Source organism: Wyeomyia smithii, chromosome 3, assembly GCF_029784165.1.
Source record: "Wyeomyia smithii strain HCP4-BCI-WySm-NY-G18 chromosome 3, ASM2978416v1, whole genome shotgun sequence".
Taxonomy (NCBI): Eukaryota; Metazoa; Arthropoda; class Insecta; order Diptera; family Culicidae; genus Wyeomyia; species Wyeomyia smithii.
Window position 1 is genome coordinate 205,893,975 of NC_073696.1, and position 23,267 is coordinate 205,917,241.

Consider the following 23,267-nt stretch of genomic DNA (forward strand, 5'->3'; position numbering starts at 1 on the left):
ATTCTAATTTTTAAATTTAAGTTTAATCGTTTAAACATGTAAAATGAAAAGTTATCTAGTCCTGGTGCAGAGTGGTCTTTTTTGAGTTGATAATATCATTGATTTCTGAGATCGAGATTTTAATTATATTGTTTGTTTGTGTGGGTGTGTATGTTAGTTCATTTGTTTTCGTCGGAAAGTTCAGGTCCATGAACTCAGTGGCCAACTTTGTATCATTTAATAACTGTAAGTTGTTTTTAAGCGGCATTCCACCACTTATCATTTTAACGGTGCTCCACAGACTTTTTTGGCTCGTATCAGGATTAATAGTGTTGAGTAACTCTCTCCACGATTTTCGTTTTTCCCGTCTTATCTCTCGTTTCAATATTGCCCTAGTTTTTTTGAATTCTAGTAGATTCTCAAACGTTTGATGTCTATTGAACTCTTTTAGTTTTGCATTTTTTAATTTCAGAATGTTACTTATATCGTTTGTCCACCATTTTTTTGGAGTCCAATGTTTTGTTTTATAGTTTGTATATTTAGCTTTTTCTATTTGTTCTTGTATCAAGGGTAGGATGTCTTCTGGAGAGTGCATCATTTGTGGCTATAATTTGTTTAGATTTTCTATTACTTGGACTTTATTGATGTATGATGTTTTATATTTAAATTTTGGTGCTGCATTTTCAACTGTTATTTTTATAATTTTATGATTACTTAAGAGTTCTTCATCTAAAACTTTCCATTAAATTTTACCGGCAATTTTGGGTGAAGCATATGATAGGTCTATTGCAGAGGGTATAGTGTTTGGAGCTTTAATAAGTGTACTAGAACCGTCATTGAGCAATATCAAGTTACTGTTTTCTACTAAATGTTCCAACAGTTCTCCTCTTGGGCAGTTGGCATGATGTGGGTTCCACATTTTATTGTAAGCGTTAAAGTCTCCTGCTAGTAAACATGGTTTATTTTTTTTTTCTATTATGTTTAGTATTGTTTTAAGGGGGTTTTTGATGTCGTTGTTGTTTATCGGAGAGGGTGGTATGTAAATTGAAAATAATAGTATATTTGGTGATGTGTTAGTTGTTTCAATTACTATAGCTTCAATTGGATGTAAGTTTGGGAGCGTAAGTTGTTCGAATACTATTTCTTCTTTTATCAAAAAGCCTACTCCTCCGTAACCCTGTGGTCTTGTTTCTGTCAAAAATCTGTATCCTTTAAATTTAAAGCTTTCTCCTGATTTAAGCCAAATTTCGCTAAGTATTGCGATATCTACATTTTCCCTGTTTAGAAGTTCCAAAATCATCTCACGAGTGTCTGCTGGTCTGATGCTAGTTATGTTGTGTTGTATTATTGTAAGTTTCCTCATTTTAGCGTGATCCATTGTATTTACGTTGTTAAGTGTTTCCGTTATCTTATAAGTGGGGGAAAACGTAAATATTTTTTTTTAATTTTTCAAATTTTTAATGTTTTTTTTTTTAATTTTTCAATAGTTATAAATTTTGTTGATTTAATTGAAGTTGGTTATTGTTTTATTGAATTTTCACTTGTGAGATCTAATATTGCATTTAGTTCATTGCTTATTGAAATGAGTAGTATGTCTTATTCTATTGTATGGGTTTTTTCTGTGTTTTGGAATATTGTATTTTGTATTTTTTTGATTCTTTCGAATATGCGGTTAAGGTTCAATTTTTCTGTTAAATCTTTCTTAATTTGTAGTGTGATTTTAGTTAAATCTGCTTGGGTAAAATTATTTTGTTTAATTTTTTCATCGTTATTGCTAGAAACTGTATTGTTTTGTTCTGTATCATCGTTGTTTATGTTTGACTGTTCTTGTGGTAGCGGTGGGAAATCTCTTATCATGTTTAGTCTGATTTGTGCAGATTTGGTTTCTTTAGGATATTTTCTGTTAGCTTCAAAATACGATGTCTTGTTGTAAGCCATATCTTCTCTTATTTTATTTTGTCTATCTCTCTCAGGGCGATCCCTATCTGACGCTTTGTGGTTTCCACCACAGTTTACGCATTTGGAAATTTCTGTTTAACACATTTTCCCTTCGTGCTCTAAACCACAGTTGCAACATCTAAATTCTCGGGCTTTACAGAAAACTTCTCTATGCCCGTATCTCCAGCATTTACGGCACACCTTCAGAGGGAAAATGTACGGTTCACAGTTTGCGTTTATACCATAAATTGATACCGATTTTGGCAGATGCTGCCCTTTTGCAAAATTTTTATTGTATAAGTTGGTGCGAAATTTCCCTCTCCTATTTTTCTTGTTATCCGTTCTACCTTGAAAATTTGGATAGAACCACTGTTTAAATTTTCAACGATTTCCTGATCCGAAAGAGAAGGGGGTACATTGCGCACCACACCAACTGTTTCCTTAAATCTTGCGGGAACGAACACTGTATAACCCAATTGTTCCGTGAGTATTTTCGAGTTGATCAATTGTTCTGCGTCTTTCGGTTTGAAAAATCCAATTTGGAATCTACCCCTACCAACTGACTTCATATCTTTGTAATTTTTAACACCAATATTGAATAATATTTTCGCAACTTCCATGGGATGTGGCAGTCTTTCTGGGAATTTTCGTGCGCCGCCATCTTCTTCTGTGACGCTTTTCTTCTCTATAAATGTTTTGAAAATAGTGTTCTTGATCCAATCGTCTTTAAAAGTTGAGTCCGAGTTGCCCTTTGGTTTATTTGTCTTTTTGTTTGTAGTCGTCGATCCAGTCTGTATAATTTTCTTACCTCCTTCCTTGGCGTTTTTTTTCTTGAGTTCAGAAACTGATGTCGCATTCGTTTTACTTTTGTGTCTGCCATGTTATCAAATATTTTCCGTTTCTCTCTCATTATTATTTCCTTGCGAGGATCCTCACCTCCTCTTCCATCCTCGTCGTCAATGTCCATTTTTCACCTTGTATCCTACTGCGCAATAACCGTTTTCGCGCACAAGATTATGCTACACCAACTTAACCTAAGAAAAACAAATAAATGGAGTATCGCGAACTATTATAACTAAATTTCCTGATGAGATCTTGTTATCAACACTCTATTCACAGCTTTTTATTTTTCAACTCAAAAAACCGCGTGTTTTAATAACGATCCACAACGCTTGTTTTATATCCGACGTTGCCTCTTCGAGAGTCGATGAGAGAATGGCAAAACTTATATCAAAAAAGTATGCTGATCGTGTACGTGGGGCAAAAGAATGCGGTATTACGAACGGCGATACTGTTTTGCTTGCACACCAGAGGAAAAGCAAGACCGATCCTGTTTTCTCCGCCGAACGATACAAAGTTATTGCTAGAGATGGACCAAAAGTAGTTGTGATGAGCAGATCTGGTGTACAATACACTAGAAATGTCCAAGATGTCAAACTAGCTCCAGATTTGACTCACTCGGATATTTCAGAGTAGTGTGATACACAACCCGAAAAAACATGTATCCCCTGTGCTAATGATCAACTTTCAACGATGATTATTTTTACCAGTTATTTTACTAAACGTACCTGCTGAGCAACAGCGGTTGACACATATTCTTTAGACGACATAAGTATTTAATGTAATAATAAAATAATTTAAGTTTAAATGGAACTTAAAAAAAAACACATTGCTTCTTTTCTCAAAACTAAAAAAATTTTTTGGCTTGCGATTAGTCTAAAAATTAATAAAAAAGGAAAAGAAAGAAAAAGTCCTGTCAATCGCCCAGAAAACAAATTCAGCGTAGAGCCCAGCGGTGTTATCATCGATAGTAGACACCAACATGTAAACAAACGTGGTACACTGAAACAAAACTATTTGCTTTTATTGCTCGATTAATTACACTCAAATTATTTTTCAGTTACTCAAAATAACGGAACTACTAAAATATTTTTTTTTCAAAACCTAAATACTACAAGGTATACAGCACTAGGGTTGTATAAAATGGTGACGTGGGACTAAACACTGTAATTAGGGGATTTTTTGTTACAAAATATACAGAGCATGCTGACAGAATCAAGGTGTTTGCTCAGCGACTGTGCGTATTTTTATTTACAGCCTCCCCTGGAAATCAATTTTTTGAAATATATTCAACAACACTCGAAAGAATATCGTATATATTTGGCGATATTAGTATTAGCCTGTAGTATTTTTTGTGCAAACAACATGTATTTAACAAGGCACAAGCATATCGTTCTTGTTGAAAGAGTACCAAGAATTTTTCGTAATGCGTCAAAGTGAGAATTAACTCTATATCCTCGAACACCAAATCCAATAATACTTACGTTATTATAATAAATGCTTTTGTCTTATTTACCTCTGATTAAATCAAATCTATAATATGGTTCTTACTTTCAAAATAATATAGAAGCCCTTACAAAGGTTCATTAATTGGCAGACATAAGAAGATATGTTAAACAAAATTAATAGCAAGTTCCAGCAAAAAACCGTAACAATCAACAATTCCATTTTTGTTTTTTGCTTAACAATTTTTTTCATTTACCTACAACTACATTCGCTGTATTACGAAGACTGCTAATATACATACGTTTATTATGGTAAAGCTTTGAATTTTCTGCAACAACAATTAAACGAATTTTCACACTGGTGTGAACTGAATCGCATGGTTCTTAATCACACCAAGTGCCAAATAATTACTTTCACGAAGAAAAACAACCCACTGAGTTTCGAGTATAATCTGAACGGCGCACCATTACAGTGTGTAGACCATGTTAAAGATCTAGGAGTTATTCTCGACGCTAAAATCACATTTAAGCAACATGTCTCCTTCATCGTTGCGAAAGCTTCCAGGCAGTTGGGACTGATTATTCGAATGACACGCGACTTCAGGAACATTCACTGCTTGGTTTCTCTTTACATTTCACTGGTTCGGTCCTGTCTGGAATACTGCTATCCAGTTTGGGTCCCTCATTTCAACAACGCAATTCATCGCATCGAAAGCATCCAGCATCGGTTTATTCGCTATGCACTCCGTTTGCTCCCTTGGAGACAGCCTATGCGGAATACTCGGTACGAAGACCGTTGTCAGCTCCTTCATATTGACACACTTCAACTGCGCCGAGAAACTGCACGCGCCATGGTGGTCTCCGACGCCCTCACCGCTAGGATTGATTGCCTTACAATTCTCCGTCAGATCAATTTAAACGCACCCTCAAGAGTATTACGCAGAGTTTCATTGCTTCACATTCCATTCCGCCGCACCAACTACAGCGAAAACAGTGCCATTATTGGCCTTCAAAAAGCGTTCAGTCGTGTTTCACAAGTGTTCGATTTTCATCTGTCTGCTCGCGTCATCAGGTCTAAATTTGTTTCAATGTTCCGTAGTTTATTGTATTGATGTATTAGTTTAATAATGCTTTAGTAACCACTAGGGCTATTTCTGCCTGTTGGTAATTTGTAAATAATAAATAAATAATAAAATATCATCTAACAATTTTGAAATGTAAAAAGAGATTCTTAGTAAATAAAAATTAAAAGAGAATCTTAGTAAATAAACCAAAAATTCACAGGCATTTGCAGGCACCTACTCTTCTATAAATGTGTATATGTGGAATTTACTCTTTCGATACCATCCGGTCACAATTATTTAGTGAATAACGAAGATAAAATTGAATAAATATCCGCTGCAAAAATTTACAATTCTTGTTGAATAGTTTATGGTAATCATATTTATGAGATAAATCACCATCAACAGCAGCATTGCAGTTTTTCCTCGATTGCACACAAATAGAAATGTTCGAACATAAGTGTACCACTGCAATACGAATAGTACCGCTGCAGTATGAATAGAAGTGTTCCGCTGAAATGTACGAATAGAAGAGTACCGCTGCAATCATAAACGACGAGATACCTGCGGTTCTTTACTTCACTGATACTGGTACTGCTTTTACCGGCATGTTTTCTTTCAAGACATCAGTTTTTATTAGGTTCTGAAAGCAAGATTAGAAATTGTTCAAGAATGGGGATTGTTTCAAACTTTTCGGGAAACTTTTACCTTCGAGACATCATTTTAGTTTAAGCTCATGGAAGCAAACATAAATTGACCTATTGGGATGGGGAGATTCTGTCAATTTTTATATCGATATTGATACATAGAATATCACGGGGAACGGATGGTGTCCATTCACGGTGTCTGTGCTAGGAATGCTCGCATGTAATTGGTTCATTGTTCGCGTAAGTTTTCCTGTAACTTTTTATCACTTTTCACCATTGAGCAGTGGAATAATAATGATAACTAGCATGTTATAAAATTGTTACACATTTTATCTATCCAACAACATATTGGTTATTGTTATCCATCATGTGGTTATGCTGTTATTAACGTTTGAAATCTGACGCAACATTTGCCAGTTTCATTTCCAATTTTACAGAATGCATCCCAGTATAGTAAACAAAGACGTAGTCCCACGTCAAAAAAAACTTAGCAACGAATAAATATTTCAATTTATAAATCTGAAGAGTACGGCCGGGGGCAGATGTAGTGAATACAGATACCGTAGTGAAGTCAAAAAAAAATTAATACCAATTGTCGGATCCATACGTATGATGCAATTTGGTCATCACATAAAGCGAGGATCAAGCAACGATGCCAACGCAAGAGCCATGTTATTTTCTATATCGTCACATCGCCCTTTCAGTTCCTTTAGAACAAAATTTTTGAACTTTTGGGCAAGAGCGTCGTCGGCTGTTATTTCCACCGCTTCTACTTTCTGAAAAAAAAAACAAGTTAAGCGCAACGCTTCGAACTTCGTTTTTACTTTGACAGTCGCTATTTACTGTTATGTGCTCGACAAAAAAAAAACACCCTTACATGCCCAATGGGTACTTGGGTACCCACAAATTGAAATTCTTGTAACTCTGACAATTTTCATCCGATTTCAATAGTTTTATCATTTAAAAATTCAGCAACTTATCTACTTTGAAATCAGTGTCCTCGGTGCCCCGAAAAAAATTTCTCATTCGCCGAAAATCTGCATTTAATAAATATTTGACAATATTATTGTCAAATATTTTCTAAACACTGATTTCAAGGTAAAAAGGTTGCTGAACTTTCTGGTGCAACAACTATCCTCGTCGAGCATGTAAGGGGTAGAAAAAATCAAGTCCCCCTTCCTTTATTACTATATACAAATGTTATCAAGAGATATCTTTTAATGAGATTATAAGTTGTTACTGATTTTTACCACTATAGATTGCAGTGAAAAAAAATTCATCTTGTGAAACCTGAAAAGATACCCAAGTACCCCGTCGAGCACATAACGGTTATGGTTTATAGAAAATCAGAATGTTGACAAACACAACTTACACTAGTTATCATTTTGACCATGGGTATTACTTTGCTGGCTGTAGTGTGTTTTTCTGCAGATATTTCCTCCGTTGCAAGCGCGAAAGGACACAATACGTTTTTGATTGGAGTTAAAGTGGCTACTTCTAGCCCTGACAATACGTCTACTTCGGGAAATTTTAAAGCAGCCAGAGTTATCGTTGATAACATTTCTAAATAAGATTTGATCATTATGTATGTGGAACTCCACCTGGTTGTCACGTCTTGTTGCAATCGCCGTTACTGTCCCTCTGGAACTCCTTTCTCTCTCTGAAGTCGCTTGATTTCATCAGAGAAGTTTTGTTTACGGTTAGAAAGCGTAACTATATTTTTTAATTTTCGAATTATGTCTGGAATACCAGGAACATACGGCACAGGTTGACTGTTGACTTGCTTGAAACCCAGTGCATTTGCTGGTATCAGATTTATGGTATGTGCAAAGCATGGCACATGTTTTGATTTACCAAAGGCCTGTACACAGGCTTTGGTAATGTTTGCAGCATTGTCCGTTATAACCAAACTGACTTTGCTTGGTTCAATATCCCACAACGCGAGGAGCCCCAACATCTTTTTTTGTAAATAATCAGCCGTGTGGGATTCTGTCAAATACTCGACGCCCAGTACAATAGATTTCATTTCATTGCCCTCAGCATAATGAACAGTCATGCCTAAAAAGCTGTTTGTTTGGTGTCGCTCTGTCCAACAGTCCATAGTGATACAGACGGAAGGGATTCGTAACAGACTTTTACGAATATAGGCACTGATGTCACAGTATCTCGTTTCCATGAGAGACGTGAAAGTTTTTCGGCTAGGAAGTTGCCAAAGAGGTGCAGCTATTTTCATAAAGTGTCGAAAGCCCTCTTTTCCCGGTGTGGATAGACATAAATTGTCCTTGCACACCATGAACAGCAAGCCTTCCAGAATTTCTTTGAAGCGTTGGCCACCTTCTATAAATAGAACAAAAGATTGAGGAATTAGTGATACTCTAGGTAATACTGATTCTTCTGAACTAAACTATTGATTAATAATTAACAGCTTTAGATAGTTTGTTACGAATCAACCAGAGTTCTTTTCGTTAACTTTTCATTTAGAAAACATAATTCTGTTGAACATAAACACACAAATTGAGAATTCGTTGAACTAATTAGAATTAACATAAACTACCTTATAGAGATATTAAAAAAAGTTTGATTTTACCATCATAAGCCTTTCGCCTGGCAAAAAGGGTTTCCAATGTCGGTTGCAGTGGCTCGTCAGGTTTATCTTCTTGCGAGATCGTTACGGTTACACTCGAGGATGGCTTTGCAGTATCCAAATCCTGCAATCCAAAGATTGTAAATGAATAAGAACAATCCTTCGACCTCAAATAACTTACCTTTGACGAATTTGAAGTTTTTGACGAACTAATGGCACTTCCCCTTTCAGATGCGTTTTGTGGTTTCTTCTTGAGTTGTTCAATGCCGTGGTAAACTTCCAAATGTTTCCACAAATTGCTTGTGTTCCCGGAATAAACAACTTCTTTTTTGTTCACACGTCTTGTGCACTTTGCACGCTTTCCGTCCAATTTTTGAAAGAACGACCAAGCTCCACTTTTTGTAGGCGCCATTTTCACAAAAACCAATTTGCGTTACAATTTTTTCAGTTCGTTGATAGCACTGGAAGTTTTGATAAAATTACACAAACTAACGTTAACGGTGTTAAACGTTCGCACCTACGGGAAATCTGTTATGTAATTGTCCTGATGAACGTGATAACAAAAGAAAATTTTCTTCCTTCTTGTTCACATTAAGTAACCACACAAATATCAGCCACACCGTCACGCGATTTCTTCCGATATTTTTCAAGTATCAAATGATAATATATCGATATCCGATAATATTGCTCGATATATCGAAAGAAAAGCATCGATACCTTCGGTATCGATAAAGTATCGCACATCCCTAATCGCTTTTTACCGAGCTTTTTACGTTTGATTTTAAATTCATTTGTGTAAATTTAACAGTGTCGGTCATCGCTGTTTTAAAGATCACTAGCTATTTTATTATTAATGTCAAATGTTACAATCAAGATATACTATTAGTTAAGGTGAGTAAGGTCTGTAAAGCGAAATATTAATCCTCTGAAAGTGCGCGGCACGTTAGCTGAAAAGAACATCCCCTTTTGAAAATCAACACGGTTGATTGCAGTGTTGCTATTCGCGTTGACGGTGTTGCTGATATTTGTTTGGTTTTTGCATGCGAAAAAAAAAAGCAAGGAAATATTTTTGCTCTTGTCGTCACACACATTTTGACAATTACATATGAGAGTTCACGTAGGTGCGAGCAGCCTTAGAAATCTCTTTCAACGCCGTCAACGCGAATTGAGCAGTTCCACAAAAATGTCTCAGTTTTAGTATTTTTTTTATTAATTGTCATTTTTTATTTGACTGAAACTTTGCCTAGACGTTTCTATAGGCAAAAGATGCCATTTCGTGCTATAAGTTTAATTTTTTGGAACGACTTATTTTTGAGAAGCTATTTAAAAATGCTATTTTGGGAAGGTATTGATGATTACAAATATATTTGGGGCAGAAACGGTTTGTTTGACAGGTGTGATGTCTTCGAAAAAGTTGTAGATAATACCGTGAGGCGCCCTAATTCTGTGCGGCTCCTAATTCTGCGCACTTCCTATCGAAATGTTGATGCCTTTTAGTAAAAAAGCAAACATAAGCAAAAAGTTGACAGTTATTATATAGGAAACCACTTCCAATCATCATTTTCGAAAATCTGCTTTGAATTGATATTTTGTTAACATTTTAATACGAAGTGCGCAGAATTAAGAGCCGCGTAGAATAAGGGCGCTTTACGGAAATTGGGTTGTTTAGCTATTCACGGATTCCTGATTTTTATATATCATCTGAAAGAGTGTAATTTTCTGAGCAAAACGTGATTTTTTAAAACTTTATATTATTCTTCGATTTTTAAATGAAGAATAAGAATTCGCTCTACATCGCTACAATGACAGTTGGTCTATGGGCGAACTGTCATTGTAGCATTTTAAATCGTGATTTAAAAAGCGAAGGACAACGATAGAATTTTTTTTTTAAATCACGTTTTACTTAAAAAATGCATATCTTTCAGATGATATAAAAAACTGATATAGCTGAACCACGCAATTTTGAATTAAAAAAAAAATAGATATACACTTTAAAAAAGATATTTAGTTTTTAAAAAGCTGAAATAAAAATTAAAAATTCTAAATATGTACCTAATTTTTTTAAAATCTGCTTTTTTTGTACAAAAACTACAAGAGATTACCTAAACGATGGAACAGGTCTGATCATGGAGAAATCAGGAAAAAAGTTATAAATTTTTGAAAAAAATTAAATTAAAGAAGAATAAAAAATATTTCTATAGCCAGACCGGTTTGTTCGATTGGTACAGTCTCTTCACATAATGGAACCTTTGTTTGGTTGTGATACTTTACTTTTTTAATCCGGAACGAATATTCTTGAACATCAAGCCTGATTTCACAAAATTCTTTCAATGATATGCCTTATGAAGTTTTACGATGGTATTTATGTGGAAGTCCCGAGTTCAGCCGATGCTTTTTAAAATGAATCTGCGAAATCCAAAAACCCGCGTGAAGTGAACCACCAAGAAAAACCACGAGACGCTCTACGACCAGTATTTAAAATTTGAATTTGGCAATCATTTCGGATCCTCCGTGGGCGGAGTGTTTTCTTAACTTAGTCTTTTTCTCAATAAACATTCTGAAGTTTTTGGTTCCCAACCCGCGGTAATTGAAAAATCTACGAAAATTTTTACATAAAAAAACCGCGGTAATTCAAAAATCCGCGTAAAAGCTGCGTTAATTGAAAATTCCGAGTGAAATATCTCGTTAAAATTCACGTAAAAACTTGACTGTAATCAGCCACAAACAAATGCGAGAGTGTCGATAAAAGGCAAGGTTAAAAAATAGTAATTGCAAGGTACAATCAAAAACATATTGTGATTATGATTACTCAAATTTAAAGTACCTATGTATGTACTTCGAATAAAATAGAACGAAATGTCTGACAGAAAAGCTTGCATGTTTAAGAAATAAAAAAGTAGACGATATAATGGATCAATTTTTACTTTGCTATCATGTCTTCTGTATTTTTGTCACGTTATTTCGATTGCACGCAGATTTGTATTCTCTGCTCAAATTTTTCTGAAATTTGGATTAAATAGAAACAAATCAAGACAGGTTATGTAAAAAGAAGAAGAGATAGTAAAAGATAATATTTCTGTTAGAACTGTACTTTTGTGATCAAATAGAAACAGATTAGGACAGCTTATCGAAGAAAAAGATACAGTTTATCAAAGAAGAAGGAAAGATAGTAAAAAATAATGTTTATATTAGTCTAGCACTGCACTTTTGTGAAACGCATATCAGTCCCATATGCAGAATCACCGAACGAAGAAACAGCGAAAAAAGAAATTAAATGTTTGATTCAGTAAAATACGGTCCGCTTTTTATTTTTTCGTCTCAGATTGATGGATTCATATATTTTTGAAACTTTCGTTTCATAAAAAGTCAATTTATAACATTTTTTTCCCTGTTGAAGGCTGAACCACTGCGATCATTGATAGTAGATCTATTGTACAGTTCCAATGGAATAAACTATATTGAGTCTGAAATGCAATTATTGTATGTAGTGTAGTATCGCATAGCAGTCTCAGTCTTTAGTCAGAGACTGAATCAATTTGTTTATGTTTACAGTTGTCAAAGTTGTTTGTTTTGTTGTAAGTGAATCATTTCAAGTGTGAAAGTATTGTTTAATCTCATGCAAAACGTTCTCGTTAGATCTAATTCGTGCTTGTTAAGCGTACGCCGATTGCTCCGATGAAGATTATTCCGGTTTTGACTGATTTTATATTACTTTAAAATTGTTTTATTGTTTAGTTTTACTCAATATCAATAGGAAAAATGAAATGTGGACAACAGCATATGTAAAAGGTTGTTTTTTGACAGACTGGCCTGATATATTGCAAATTTTGCAGAAAAAATTAAATCATTTTTCCCATTTATTTTGAAAGGCATTGATGATTCTAACCGCTGGTAATCGTGACATAAAATTGGCGAAAATAAAAAAAGTATTTTTTTTACATGGTTTAATTTGCAGTACATACCGTCTAATGAAATAATCATGCAGTACAAATGTAAAAAATGCGCCAACGTATTTCTAGAAACGGACCCGCATAACATTCTTCGGGTACATGAACAGGAGGACCAACAGTCCAACAGTGGTATGGATCAAACTTGCTCAACAGAGTTGGAAAAATCTGAGGTATTCATTCACGAAGATTATCTTTCGAACTGGATGAAAGTCGAAATTAAGCAGTTAAACTGGACCAAGGGCAAGCTGAAGTGTGTCAAGTGTGGACTAAAGGTTGGGTCTTTCGATTTCGTGTCCGGAACGAGGTGCAAGTGTGCAAGAAATAAAGTGCTACCAGCAGTGCATTTCATCAGAAGCAAAATAGATCAGAGAAATAATTAACATACACTTTCTTCGCAATAAATAATTTATTTCAAACTCTTAGCCATAAAAGATACAAAATATTTTTTTTGCTTTACAACTAACCTTAAAATTTACTAGATGTGTATGCCGTTACTACCTTTTAAAAGCAATATTTGAAACATGTAAAAGTGTACGTGTGTAAAGATTCGGCTTCGGTAAAAACTTACTTCCCTAATATCACATTTCATTTTATTAGATTTAAAACGTAATGCGTTTCGTTATTTGAATGATGATTTGTTGTTATTTGTTCGTTTCCGATTTCTAAGCTAAGCTAACATGATTGTTCGGTTTCCTTAGGAGGCAAACGGTGTTCTACTTCGATGCCATATTTTGGTGTTAAGTGACATAAGTTAGTTAAGAATACAATAACGTAATGTGTAAATGTTATGAACTCATATGTAGCAGTGGATGTATTATCTGAATGTACACAATTGTTTGAAATAATTCTTAAACACTATCCTACCTAGTAATGAATTAAAATGGTTCTTCATCGGTGTTGTGGAGACTAATAAAAACCAACCATTCATTTTCACTTCGAGTAAATAATAATTATTGAAATCGTATAAAAATATGCAGAGTAAAAATAGTATTTGGGTGTTGCATTTTTGAAAATTTGAATAATTTAGTCGACTAGAATGTTTCGATGACTAGGGAACCAGTTTAGGTTTTTCCTAATATAGACATTGGAGATCATATGAAAGCATGCCATGTTACCTATACTGATTTGTGATCGTTTTTTAAACTAAACTGTTAAAAACGTCGCTGACTAGAGTATAAAGGGACTAGAATTTTGAGACTAGGTAATGACGGTTAAACTAGTACCGAAAAATTATACTGTCAAATCATCGGCGTAGAATCATTAAGTCCAGAATCTCTCAAAAACTGACAACAGAATTTGTAATTTTGTTTCATTATAATACAAAAGAATAGAAAATATTTGCAATATGAATGATAAGCATTAGGAGACTAAGTGTTTTGACTAGACGTATTTGCGGGCGACTAGAGTAGACTCGTTGTAAATCTATCAAAAAACTGTTACGCGATACCCTTGTATAATAACCTACACCTTACTGCAAGTTCAAACAAGCTCTTTTTAAATTTTGGAGAAATATGGCACAATTTTCCACTCAATTGCAAAAGCCAATCCCGAACCTGCGATAGTGCTTTTGTCACTTCAAAATTCGATAAAACTAAAGAACAGAAGAAAAATGTAATTCTCACTTTGCATATTGTCTTTCATGAATACACACACACTAAGTATCTGTACATGTTATGTTTAGTTTGTTCAATTGATTCGTAGTGCTCCTTAACTAAGATTACATGTAATGAAAAGATATTAGGTAGTGAGATTTTATACGAATAAATAAATAATTATAAGGTATATTTTTTAAATGCTAATATTATAACCTAACGCAATGACTAGAGCGATACTCATCTTTGGGAAAATCTAAAATTTTTAGAAAATTTTAAATTGAATGTACAGAAGTATGAAGGACGAATGTTTCTTTTCAAACTATAAACATAGTCGTGAGAAAATTGCAAACAAAAGCTTTTAAAAGAAACGCGTGATCACACGTGAGATAAATGTGAAAAGAAACGTTTTCGCCATAAAATTAAATTTGGTCAAAAAACTCTTCAAGAGCTATGCTCCGATAAGCATTATATCTATAAAGCTATATACAGTCTTTTCTCTGTTTTAAATTTAAGTCTTATTTGGTGTGATGCTGATTCGATTGATTGCCAAATATACAGAATAATAGAAGTCTAAAGTTCATTCAAAATAACTTCGAAGTTAGAACACCGTAGGACACCGTTTCAGTATACTAGATAAATTGAAATGATACAGGCAACTTACGAGTTTTTACGTTTACTCAGACAACCAGAGCGGTGGTATGTCGGATCACTGACGGTCCATTGCGTAAATGAGCCAAAGCAGCAGCAGCAATGTTTTCTTCCTCTGTGAATCGGTCACAGTAGGCCGACCGGATCTCCTCTATTTCCTGCTCCTGGTAGTCTTCGTTGATGACCAGCGCGCGTTCCTCGTATTCATCGTCTTCCTCTACTGTGTTGTATTCAGTGGTGGTTGTAGAGTGTTGCGGTGATGACCCGGATGGTAGTGCGTGGTAATTGTGATGAAGCAGGTCAGTTTGCTGTGGGGGTTCACTGGCCACGACGGTGAACACAGTTTGTGGCGCTTCGGACATATGGCTTACGTAGACCGTATTACGACTGTCAGCAGAATTATTGGACTCCTCGCCGCTGCTTGGTGCGTTTGGCTCGCATTCGGCACTTGATTGATTATGTTTTGGTTTGTTTCTAACTTTATTATGTGTTAACTGGTGCTTCTTTAGATAGGCAGGGCGTTTGAACGTTTTGTTGCATTGCTCACATCGGTATTTACACTCAGAATCATCACCTATTTTTTCCGCATCACCTTTCTTAGCTACTTGATCTCGGGGTTTGTGCCATCGACGATGTGAGGCCAAATTTGCCGGACAATTAAAACGTTTACTACATTCTGGACAACGATATTCTAACAACACGATACAAGCACAGCGGTGCTGGGCGAGACCAAAGGCATCTTCGAACTCCAGGCGGCACAGTTTGCAATTATAGGCACCAATTACGTTGGGAATAGTGGCTAGCTCTGCGCGAACTTCGTCTGATATCTCCACGAGATTGAACTGCGGATCAATGTCGCCAGATTCTCTAGGAATATCACTGTTGATTACCTCCTCTAACGAGATAATAATTGTACCGGACACGGGCGACGTTGTTTCTTCGTCGAACTTCAACTTTCTGGCTGCCTTCGTACGGCGTTCTTTCGAGATCGGTCCCATTGGGGGTGGATTCTTTGAGTTCTTCTGACTGGGACCCGTTTTGACTGGTTTCGATGGTGTTGATTCTTTTTCGTCAGGATTATTTGGTTCGATTTTGACCTGTTTGATTCGATTCCCGTCATAGTTCTCATCATTTTCCTCACGATAGCGTTTCTTCAACGGCGATGGCGTCAAGGGTGGCGTAATTGCTCCCACAAAGCTCTGCTTCACAGTCAAATCAAGCGGTGATTCGGGGGTGAGCTTGGTTGTGGGGCGAATGTATTGCGCTTTGTAGCTTGGCGGCAAATCGGCCACTGTTGTCAGGAGACCCATGGCCGGGCGGATTTGGATCTGCGATGAAGCCATTCTAGCATGTCACACACGCACACTTTACAAGCACTAACTTTTGGGATTTTCTGTGTGCACTATAATCTAAGCTCGCGTAATGTCAACTCTTTATTGACTTTCCACTAATTATTATTATTAAAAAAAAACTATATTTTCCTTGCAGTAAACTATATGTACAGTGTCAAAGCGCGTTCAACAAATCACTTGTTTACCGGACCGAAGCCTGGCAGCGAATGGAACGATTGCAGTCGCTATCCTTTCTTCTTATATAGGAACCGAGCGAACTAGCCGAACCACGTACCAATACCATCATACAAAGGATAACAAACCTAGCGGTAAAACCCGACCACTCAAGATGAACATGCGCACGCGAAGGGTCCTCTAGTTTCGGCGTTGTGTTGGTGACGCCGGCTTTCCCCTTCGAATCCGAATTCGAATGCACATGCGGCGTATACAGGGATAGGTGCTATCGGAAAAACGGCACGCGACTCGATCTCGGAGTACAATAGCCACATATAAGCACGTGCGGATGTACGTTTCCTCGTCCTTCCCTGCGTCCACCGCATTTCACACAAATCCGATCACAGCGTAGCGCACCGTGCGTTGTTGTGTCTGTTCTTTTTGGGGTGATTCATGCCTGAACATATTTTTTATGATGCATTTCTCGTTTCGCTCTTTTCTACTCCCGGTGTGTTAGGTGATCGTATCCGCGTGCGTACTTTTTACACCGAAACTTTATTTTCAATTGGTAATTATGATTAGTTTTACTCAGTGTTGAATACACGCGTGTGGATTTCCCGAGCTGGCGTGAAAATAATGGAAATTTATGCGCCCGTTTCAAAGTACCTCAACCAGTTCAGTAATGTTTACTATCCACACGGAACAGCAGTGTCGCCTGCAGCTTGCTGTTCACAAGCAGTACGATGTGTTGGGTTGCAAACTGGCGAATCAATGTTGCACCTGGACAATTTTTCTTTTTTTTTCTTTTCACTATGCCTGTTCCGCCGGGTGTGAGTAGGATCGTTTGGTTGTGGAATGTGACATTCTACCAGTTCTATGATTCAACCGATCTTACCTTCAGTCATAGGGGCATTTCGATGTAGTATTAAAACATTTGAATGTGCGGGATACTATAACTATTATCAATTCAATTGATTCCGATTTGATTAAATAAAAAGTACATTTCAAGATTTTAACAAATTTTGATGTTCATACATAGTTTAAAGATAAATTTGATTGAGATGAATTGGTCTGTTATGCATTTTTCCTCTAAAAACGTTTTTTTTTTGTAACCTCTTAAACAGACACTTGTTGTTAAAACTACAGGTTAATCGAGCGTTTAAATACCCAACAATGTGCATCAAGTGTGTTCCTCCACCCTTTTATTCACCTTCTTAGATGTTTTCCTTATCCGAACCTACCCACAAAGCAAGGGTCGCAACCGCTAAAGGTGCACTTTGTCGTGCAATACCGCCTTGTTGCTCAAGTTCACGGTCTTGCGTTCAATTTCCCGACCGAGTAGTGCCGGTACGTATCATCGGGTGCTCTTTTCTTCGGCGAGGAATTCTTTCTTGTTTATTTTTCCTTGCGCCTTGGCAACCCCTCTTTTATTGCCTGCGCATAAAATTTTATTTGAAATGGCTAGACATTCATTCATGTCTTCAAGATCGTAGGGTGAACACAGCTTACAGGTGCACCAAGCCGAGTGTGTAGCGAAGGCTTGACACTTTGCACCCGGAATACACTTGATTTGTCGTTTAATTTTGACTCTATCTGTCGTGGTTGATATTTCCATATTCATCGATAATATTTTGAAACAACTCTGTTCAAAACTTCAGGTTTAACATGGGACCAAAATTGCTAGAAATAATTAGATGACTTTCACAGTAGAGATTCTAATAGCGGATTTCTTTATTCCACGGGGTCAGTGGAAATCTACGCGGGAATAGAGAAAAGTTATTGCGATTTACGATGCAAGAAAGAGAGACCAGATAGGCCCCAGATGGGCTCTAGGAATAAAGAAATTCGCTTAAATGGTTTGGAAAAATATCTGTAACTGCTCGAAAAACCGAAATAAAATTGCTAGAAATCGGATAAAAATCTATCCGTAGTTTGAAAAAGTTGCACTAGCAAAGACAAAAGCCTTACACAAGGCTGTCCAGAAAAAAAACGATGTTAAAAAAGTCAAAGTGCTCAACCTCAAATTCAAAGATAATGTTATTTATAGTATTTCTGTAGAACATTTCGCCTTTCTAGAAAATTGTTTTTAGGTTGCCAAAAATTCACAGAAATGGTTGAATAGCTATAATCTTCAATTTTATTCCCGGTTTGAGCCTTTGGAGTGCACCTGTGTTGACCAGTGATATACTTGATTGGCCTCCCAGCTGGTCTCGAGTTACGATGCAGACCTAACAAGCCAGTCATCGTATAACCCCCCAATTGTCCTGTAACTAACAACAATTGGCCGCAAAGGTCGTGCTTCGATATGGAACTTGGCCCCAAAGATTTGCTTTCATTATACACCCAGACACTCCAACTAAGACCCAAATGATAAACGATCCATCAATCAACGAATCGGCGCCACACAGTGCACAATGGTCCAGAAACCGAATTTAGGGGAATATGTAAGATATGTATATATGTATGTTATATTTTATATTTGAGTAAATTCAATTTGAAAACATGAGAAGAGTTGAAATAATTTAATATGTTTTGCATTTATAAGCACACAGTTCTGATTTCTTGGCATTTTTTCCTTAAACTAGAAATAATGGGGTCCTAAAGTTTTGAACGGTTTCCTAATTTTTATATTTCTGCTGGAAGAGTGCAATTTTCTGTCCAAAACGTAATTTTAAAAAAATGTTTATCGTTTTCCTTCGATTCGCTGACTGGGAAGGGGGATTGTTCGCGGATGTATCCCCATGTTAGGGGCGGCGTACAACAGCGTCTGACCCGGAGCGGGCGGCTGAATTACGAAACGCGGTGCCTCGCCAGCTATATTTAAGACGGCAGCCCCGTCGCGAAACTAGGTATCGCAGCCCTAGTAAGGCAGCATACCGAAGGTAAAATACTACGAACAATCCAGATATAAATTCGGAACGGAATGATCGGCATGTACCTAGGCGTACGAAAAAGGACAACGATCATTGGAAACTCGGTACTTGGAATGTAAGGACTCTACTCTAACCGGCGCGTGCAGGTATCCTGGCTAGAGAGCTGCAAAAGGTGAATGTCGAGGTTGCTGCCATACAGGAGGTGAGGTGGTCGAAAACGGGAGAACGCGAATACCGGGCAGTAGATCCTATTGCGGGCACTTCATTCCAGTACCACATCTACTACAGTGGCGGCGTGAAAGCAGAGAGGGGAGTCGGTTTCGTGCTCATAGGGAAACAGATGAAGCGTGTCATTAGATGGAGGCCGATCAGTGACCGTATATGAGTGTTGCGAATAAAGGGCAAATTTTCCAACTATAGCCTGATAAATGTGTACGCTCCGACCAACGATAAACCCGATGAAAAGAAGGAGGAGTTCTATGAGCTCCTGCAAAAAACGTATAATGAGTGCCCAGGACACGACATCAAAATCGTCATCGGGGATGTAAATGCGCAGGTCGGGCAGGAGAACTTCCTCCGCCCCGTGATTAATAGAGAAAGCCTCCACTTTACTTTGAACGACAACGGCCTGAGGCTTGTCAATTTCGCTGCAGCCAGAGGTATGGCTATCTGTAGCACTCATTTTGCACGCCGGAATATACGTAAGCACACCTGGAGACACCCAAATGGAGAGGCTAGCTCCCAGATCGACCATGTTCTGATTGATGGTCGACACTTTCCAGACGTTACAGACGTGAGGTCGTTTAGAGGACCAAATGTTGACTCAGGTCATTATCTCGTGGTATCCAAGATTCGCGCCCGGTTGTCCAACGTGTTAAAATCCAGAACGGCAAGGAGGATACAGTTGAACATACAGCGGCTATCAACTGAAAAAGTAGCTACAGAGTACTTGTGGAAGGTTGATGAGCGGATCGAGGATCAAGTTGGAGGTAGCCTGAATGAACAGTGGAGGCATATCCACAGTGCAATCAGCACCACAGCGGAGGAAGTGTTGGGTACATCTGCGACAGCCACGTCCAATGAGTGGTTTGACGCTGAGTGCAAGAGAGCGACGGATGAAAAGAACCGCGCCAGAGTTCACATGTTAGCCACGGCTGTGACTCGTCAGAGACTAAGAAGATACCGGGAAGCTAGAGCTGCTGAAAAAAGACTCCATCGCCGGAAGAAACGACAGCATTGGGAGAGGATTCTTGCGGAGGCGGAAGGTTGCTTCTCTAGGCACGAGAAGCTTCTACAAGAAGAAAAATGAAATCAAGAACCGGAACGTGTCAGCCCCTGTCATGTGCAACGATAGGGAGGGGAACCTGATTATCGATAGAACGGAAGTGGCCAGGCGTTGGAAGGAACCCTTTAGTGTGCTGTTGTATGGTGAAGAAAACAGCGTTGTCGAAAGGAGCAGGATGGCGATTGAGGCAAAACTGTGGACCCACCATCCATGGACGAGTTTAAGAAAGCAGTGGAAGAGCTGAAGAACTGCAAGGCAGCTGGTAAGGACGGCATTCCAGCCGAACTTTTTAAAGTCGGGAGCAAACAGCTGTATAGTGCTTTACACCGATCATGCTGAGAGTGTGGTCCGATGAAGAACTACCCTCGGACTGGTTGGAGGGTCTCATATGTCCAATCTACAAGAACGGCCACCGCCCGGAGGTTAGTAATTATCGGGGCATAACCCTTCTCAACACCGTTTACAAAATTCTCTCCCGTATTCTGTTCCATAGACTAAGGCCGTTGTCGAAGACCTTTGTTGGCGATTACCAATGTGGTTTTCGAGGGAGACGCTCCACTACGGACCAAATGTTTACTCTGCGTCAGATCCTCGATAAATTTTGAGAATTTGACCTGCAGACGTACCATCATGTAGCTAGAATGCCGGAAGAACGACCAGCGAAGACTATATTTAGCAGAAATCCCGATAGAAGCCGTCGACTTCGAGGTAGGCCTCGCACTCGTTGGATGTTTGCTGTCGACGAGGATGCCCGCGAAATATGTGTTAGGGGAGGTTGGAGGATAGTAACCCAAGACCGAGTGACATGGCGACGTATTTTGGATTCGGCATGGAATCGATAATCGGTCTGTCGCCGTAAAAGTAAAGTAAAGTAAGTAGAAATAATTAGCTTTTATTTGATCCTAAAAGATAAAAAATTTATCAACTGATAATGATTTTCAAAATTAGAGCGTGAATATCAGTTTAATCAGTATTTTGGAAAAGTTAAGTTACTGTCTGCTTAATGAACCGAGTATACTTTGATCTTAAATTAAATATTTTCATCGTATTACTGAGAAAATTTTACAAAAAAAACACTTATTGTCTCGAGGTAATATAAGTAAAACTCGAGTTACAGTGTTTGTAAGAATTACATTCGAATTTTCACTGATTTGCTTATAATTTCTCTTATTATTTTGCTAATATTTCTTGAACTCTTTTTTTATAATGGAACGAATAATGCAGTTTCAAAGAAACTATCCAAGAAATCCAAAAACATACAACTGTGACCAGTAGTATTGCCAGATATGTTATTTTTACAGTTGAAAAATTAAACTGCATTTTTCGACAAATGAGTATATCGAGTTTCTGAGACAATTTTACACAGAAAATACTAATCTCGCATTCGGGTGGTAAATCAGAAAGAACCGAAGTAACAATATTATGTAAGATTGAGCCCAAGATACTTCTTTGAAGTACACCAGCTCAAAAAGTTTGACATTTTAGTTAGGAAGAATGCATAAATGACGTAGCTTTTGTTGGTTTTTTCGTCACAAAGTAAGACCCCCCTATAGATAATTACGCAGCTTTATAACAACCACGCCTATAATTACGCAGCTTTATAACAACCACGCCCCACAAGGCATTTTTTTCACAAATTTAACTATCAAAACCATACATTGTATCATAAATGAACAAGAAAAGGCAAGAAAGTTTTAGAAATGACCCTAAACAGACAAATCAGTGACAAAAAAGAACAATTAGAACAAATCTAATTTTTTTTTGGTTTTACATTTGCTACGTAGCTTGCCTTGACCCCCTACCCTCCCCTTCGTCACATTTCGTCGCAAAAACTGCAAACCCCCCTTCCCCCTCGAATGCTACTTTATTCATGGATGTTCCCTTACTAAACCTATCTATGCCTGTGTCCTCAGTGGAATAGAGTGTGAGATTTATTCGTTCGAATTATATTAGGTACTCTAAGTAAGTGATGAGTAGTCGAATGACTATAGCGAAAACCAAGCTGATCATTTGAAAAAAAAAAAATGAATTCTCATTAATAAGTGTTATCAATTCATTAAGCATATTAAGAACACTAGTCGACAAAAGCGAAAAATCTGCCATAAAGCTCATACTGGAAAAATGAAAGATTAAGGAGATGGGATGGCCGAAAATTTTTTCCGGATGCTTAGAGTACCGTTAAGTGTTCGGGTATTTTGGCTATTGATTGAAGCATATTTGAAGATGTAATTTAGATAAATTACACAAATGGTGTAACAAATTCCCAGCCGCCAACGGAGCCTGTGGATTACCTGGCGCCTCCCCACAGTATCTGCGTTAGGCTACCGTAACACGTTAAGGGCCCTTTTCTTTCGTGGCAAACTCGTGGGATCCAAACTGGATTCTAATAAAAACAAACAACTAATTTCAAACCCGGGGCCCGGCATCCTCACTCTGCCGCAACAAGTGGAGTTAACTAGCTCCATGGTGTGCAGCCCTACAAGGCCGCACGCAACAAACAGAACCGAGGAGATGGAACTGGAGGAGGATCGAGTCGCTGGATGGAGGACCTTCGTTTTCAACACTAATCCTTGGTTCGTCTAGCGGGAAAGAGCCGAGCCCGATGGACTGCTTTCCGATCCGGTGACGCAGCCGAATGACAAACCGGAAACCTGAGTCATCTCGCGATCGTGTCGAACGGCTTTCCCAATCGCAATGGCGGCGCCTGAAAGACACTCACGCGAGGAGGCCGCTAGCTTAGTTCGCCAATCAGTCGATCAGACTGAGAGCTCAGGTCAGGTAGCAACCAAGCGACAACGCTCAAATGAGACAGTGTCGCCGAACACGAGCGCTAAGGGCCCTAGCAGCAAAAGCTCTGGAAATTGACATGCGCGGAGCCCCCTGCACCGCGACAGAAAGTCTTCTAGCACAGGGTTGC

The 23,267-nt window shown here is 37.8% G+C and overlaps 2 protein-coding genes across 2 annotated transcripts; both read right to left on the minus strand.

Moving 5' to 3' along the window:
- Positions 1-3,837: 3,837 nt before the first annotated feature.
- On the minus strand, positions 3,838-10,198 carry LOC129731317 (zinc finger BED domain-containing protein 6-like). Its single transcript, XM_055691194.1, has 5 exons — positions 8,676-10,198; positions 8,498-8,618; positions 7,283-8,247; positions 5,972-6,686; positions 3,838-5,906 (listed from the first exon to the last, which is right to left on the minus strand). The coding sequence occupies exons 1-3, from the start codon at positions 8,904-8,906 to the stop codon at positions 7,541-7,543; spliced, it is 1,059 nt and encodes a 352-aa protein (XP_055547169.1). The 5' UTR covers positions 8,907-10,198; the 3' UTR covers positions 3,838-5,906; positions 5,972-6,686; positions 7,283-7,540.
- Positions 10,199-12,831: 2,633 nt separating this feature from the next.
- On the minus strand, positions 12,832-16,234 carry LOC129731316 (protein krueppel). The gene has a single exon (XM_055691193.1). The coding sequence runs from the start codon at positions 16,028-16,030 to the stop codon at positions 14,717-14,719; it is 1,314 nt and encodes a 437-aa protein (XP_055547168.1). The 5' UTR covers positions 16,031-16,234; the 3' UTR covers positions 12,832-14,716.
- Positions 16,235-23,267: the final 7,033 nt, after the last annotated feature.

Coding starts and splice junctions, on each gene's coding strand:
- LOC129731317 (XM_055691194.1), bottom strand. CDS start 8,906: ATGGCGCCTACAAAAAGTGGAGCTTGGTCGTTCTTTCAAAAATTGGAC. Junction 8,619..8,675: donor AAACTTCAAATTCGTCAAAG/GTAAGTTATTTG, acceptor TTTGGATTGCAG/GATTTGGATACTGCAAAGCC. Junction 8,248..8,497: donor CAGGCGAAAGGCTTATGATG/GTAAAATCAAAC, acceptor TTCTATTTATAG/AAGGTGGCCAACGCTTCAAA.
- LOC129731316 (XM_055691193.1), bottom strand. CDS start 16,030: ATGGCTTCATCGCAGATCCAAATCCGCCCGGCCATGGGTCTCCTGACA.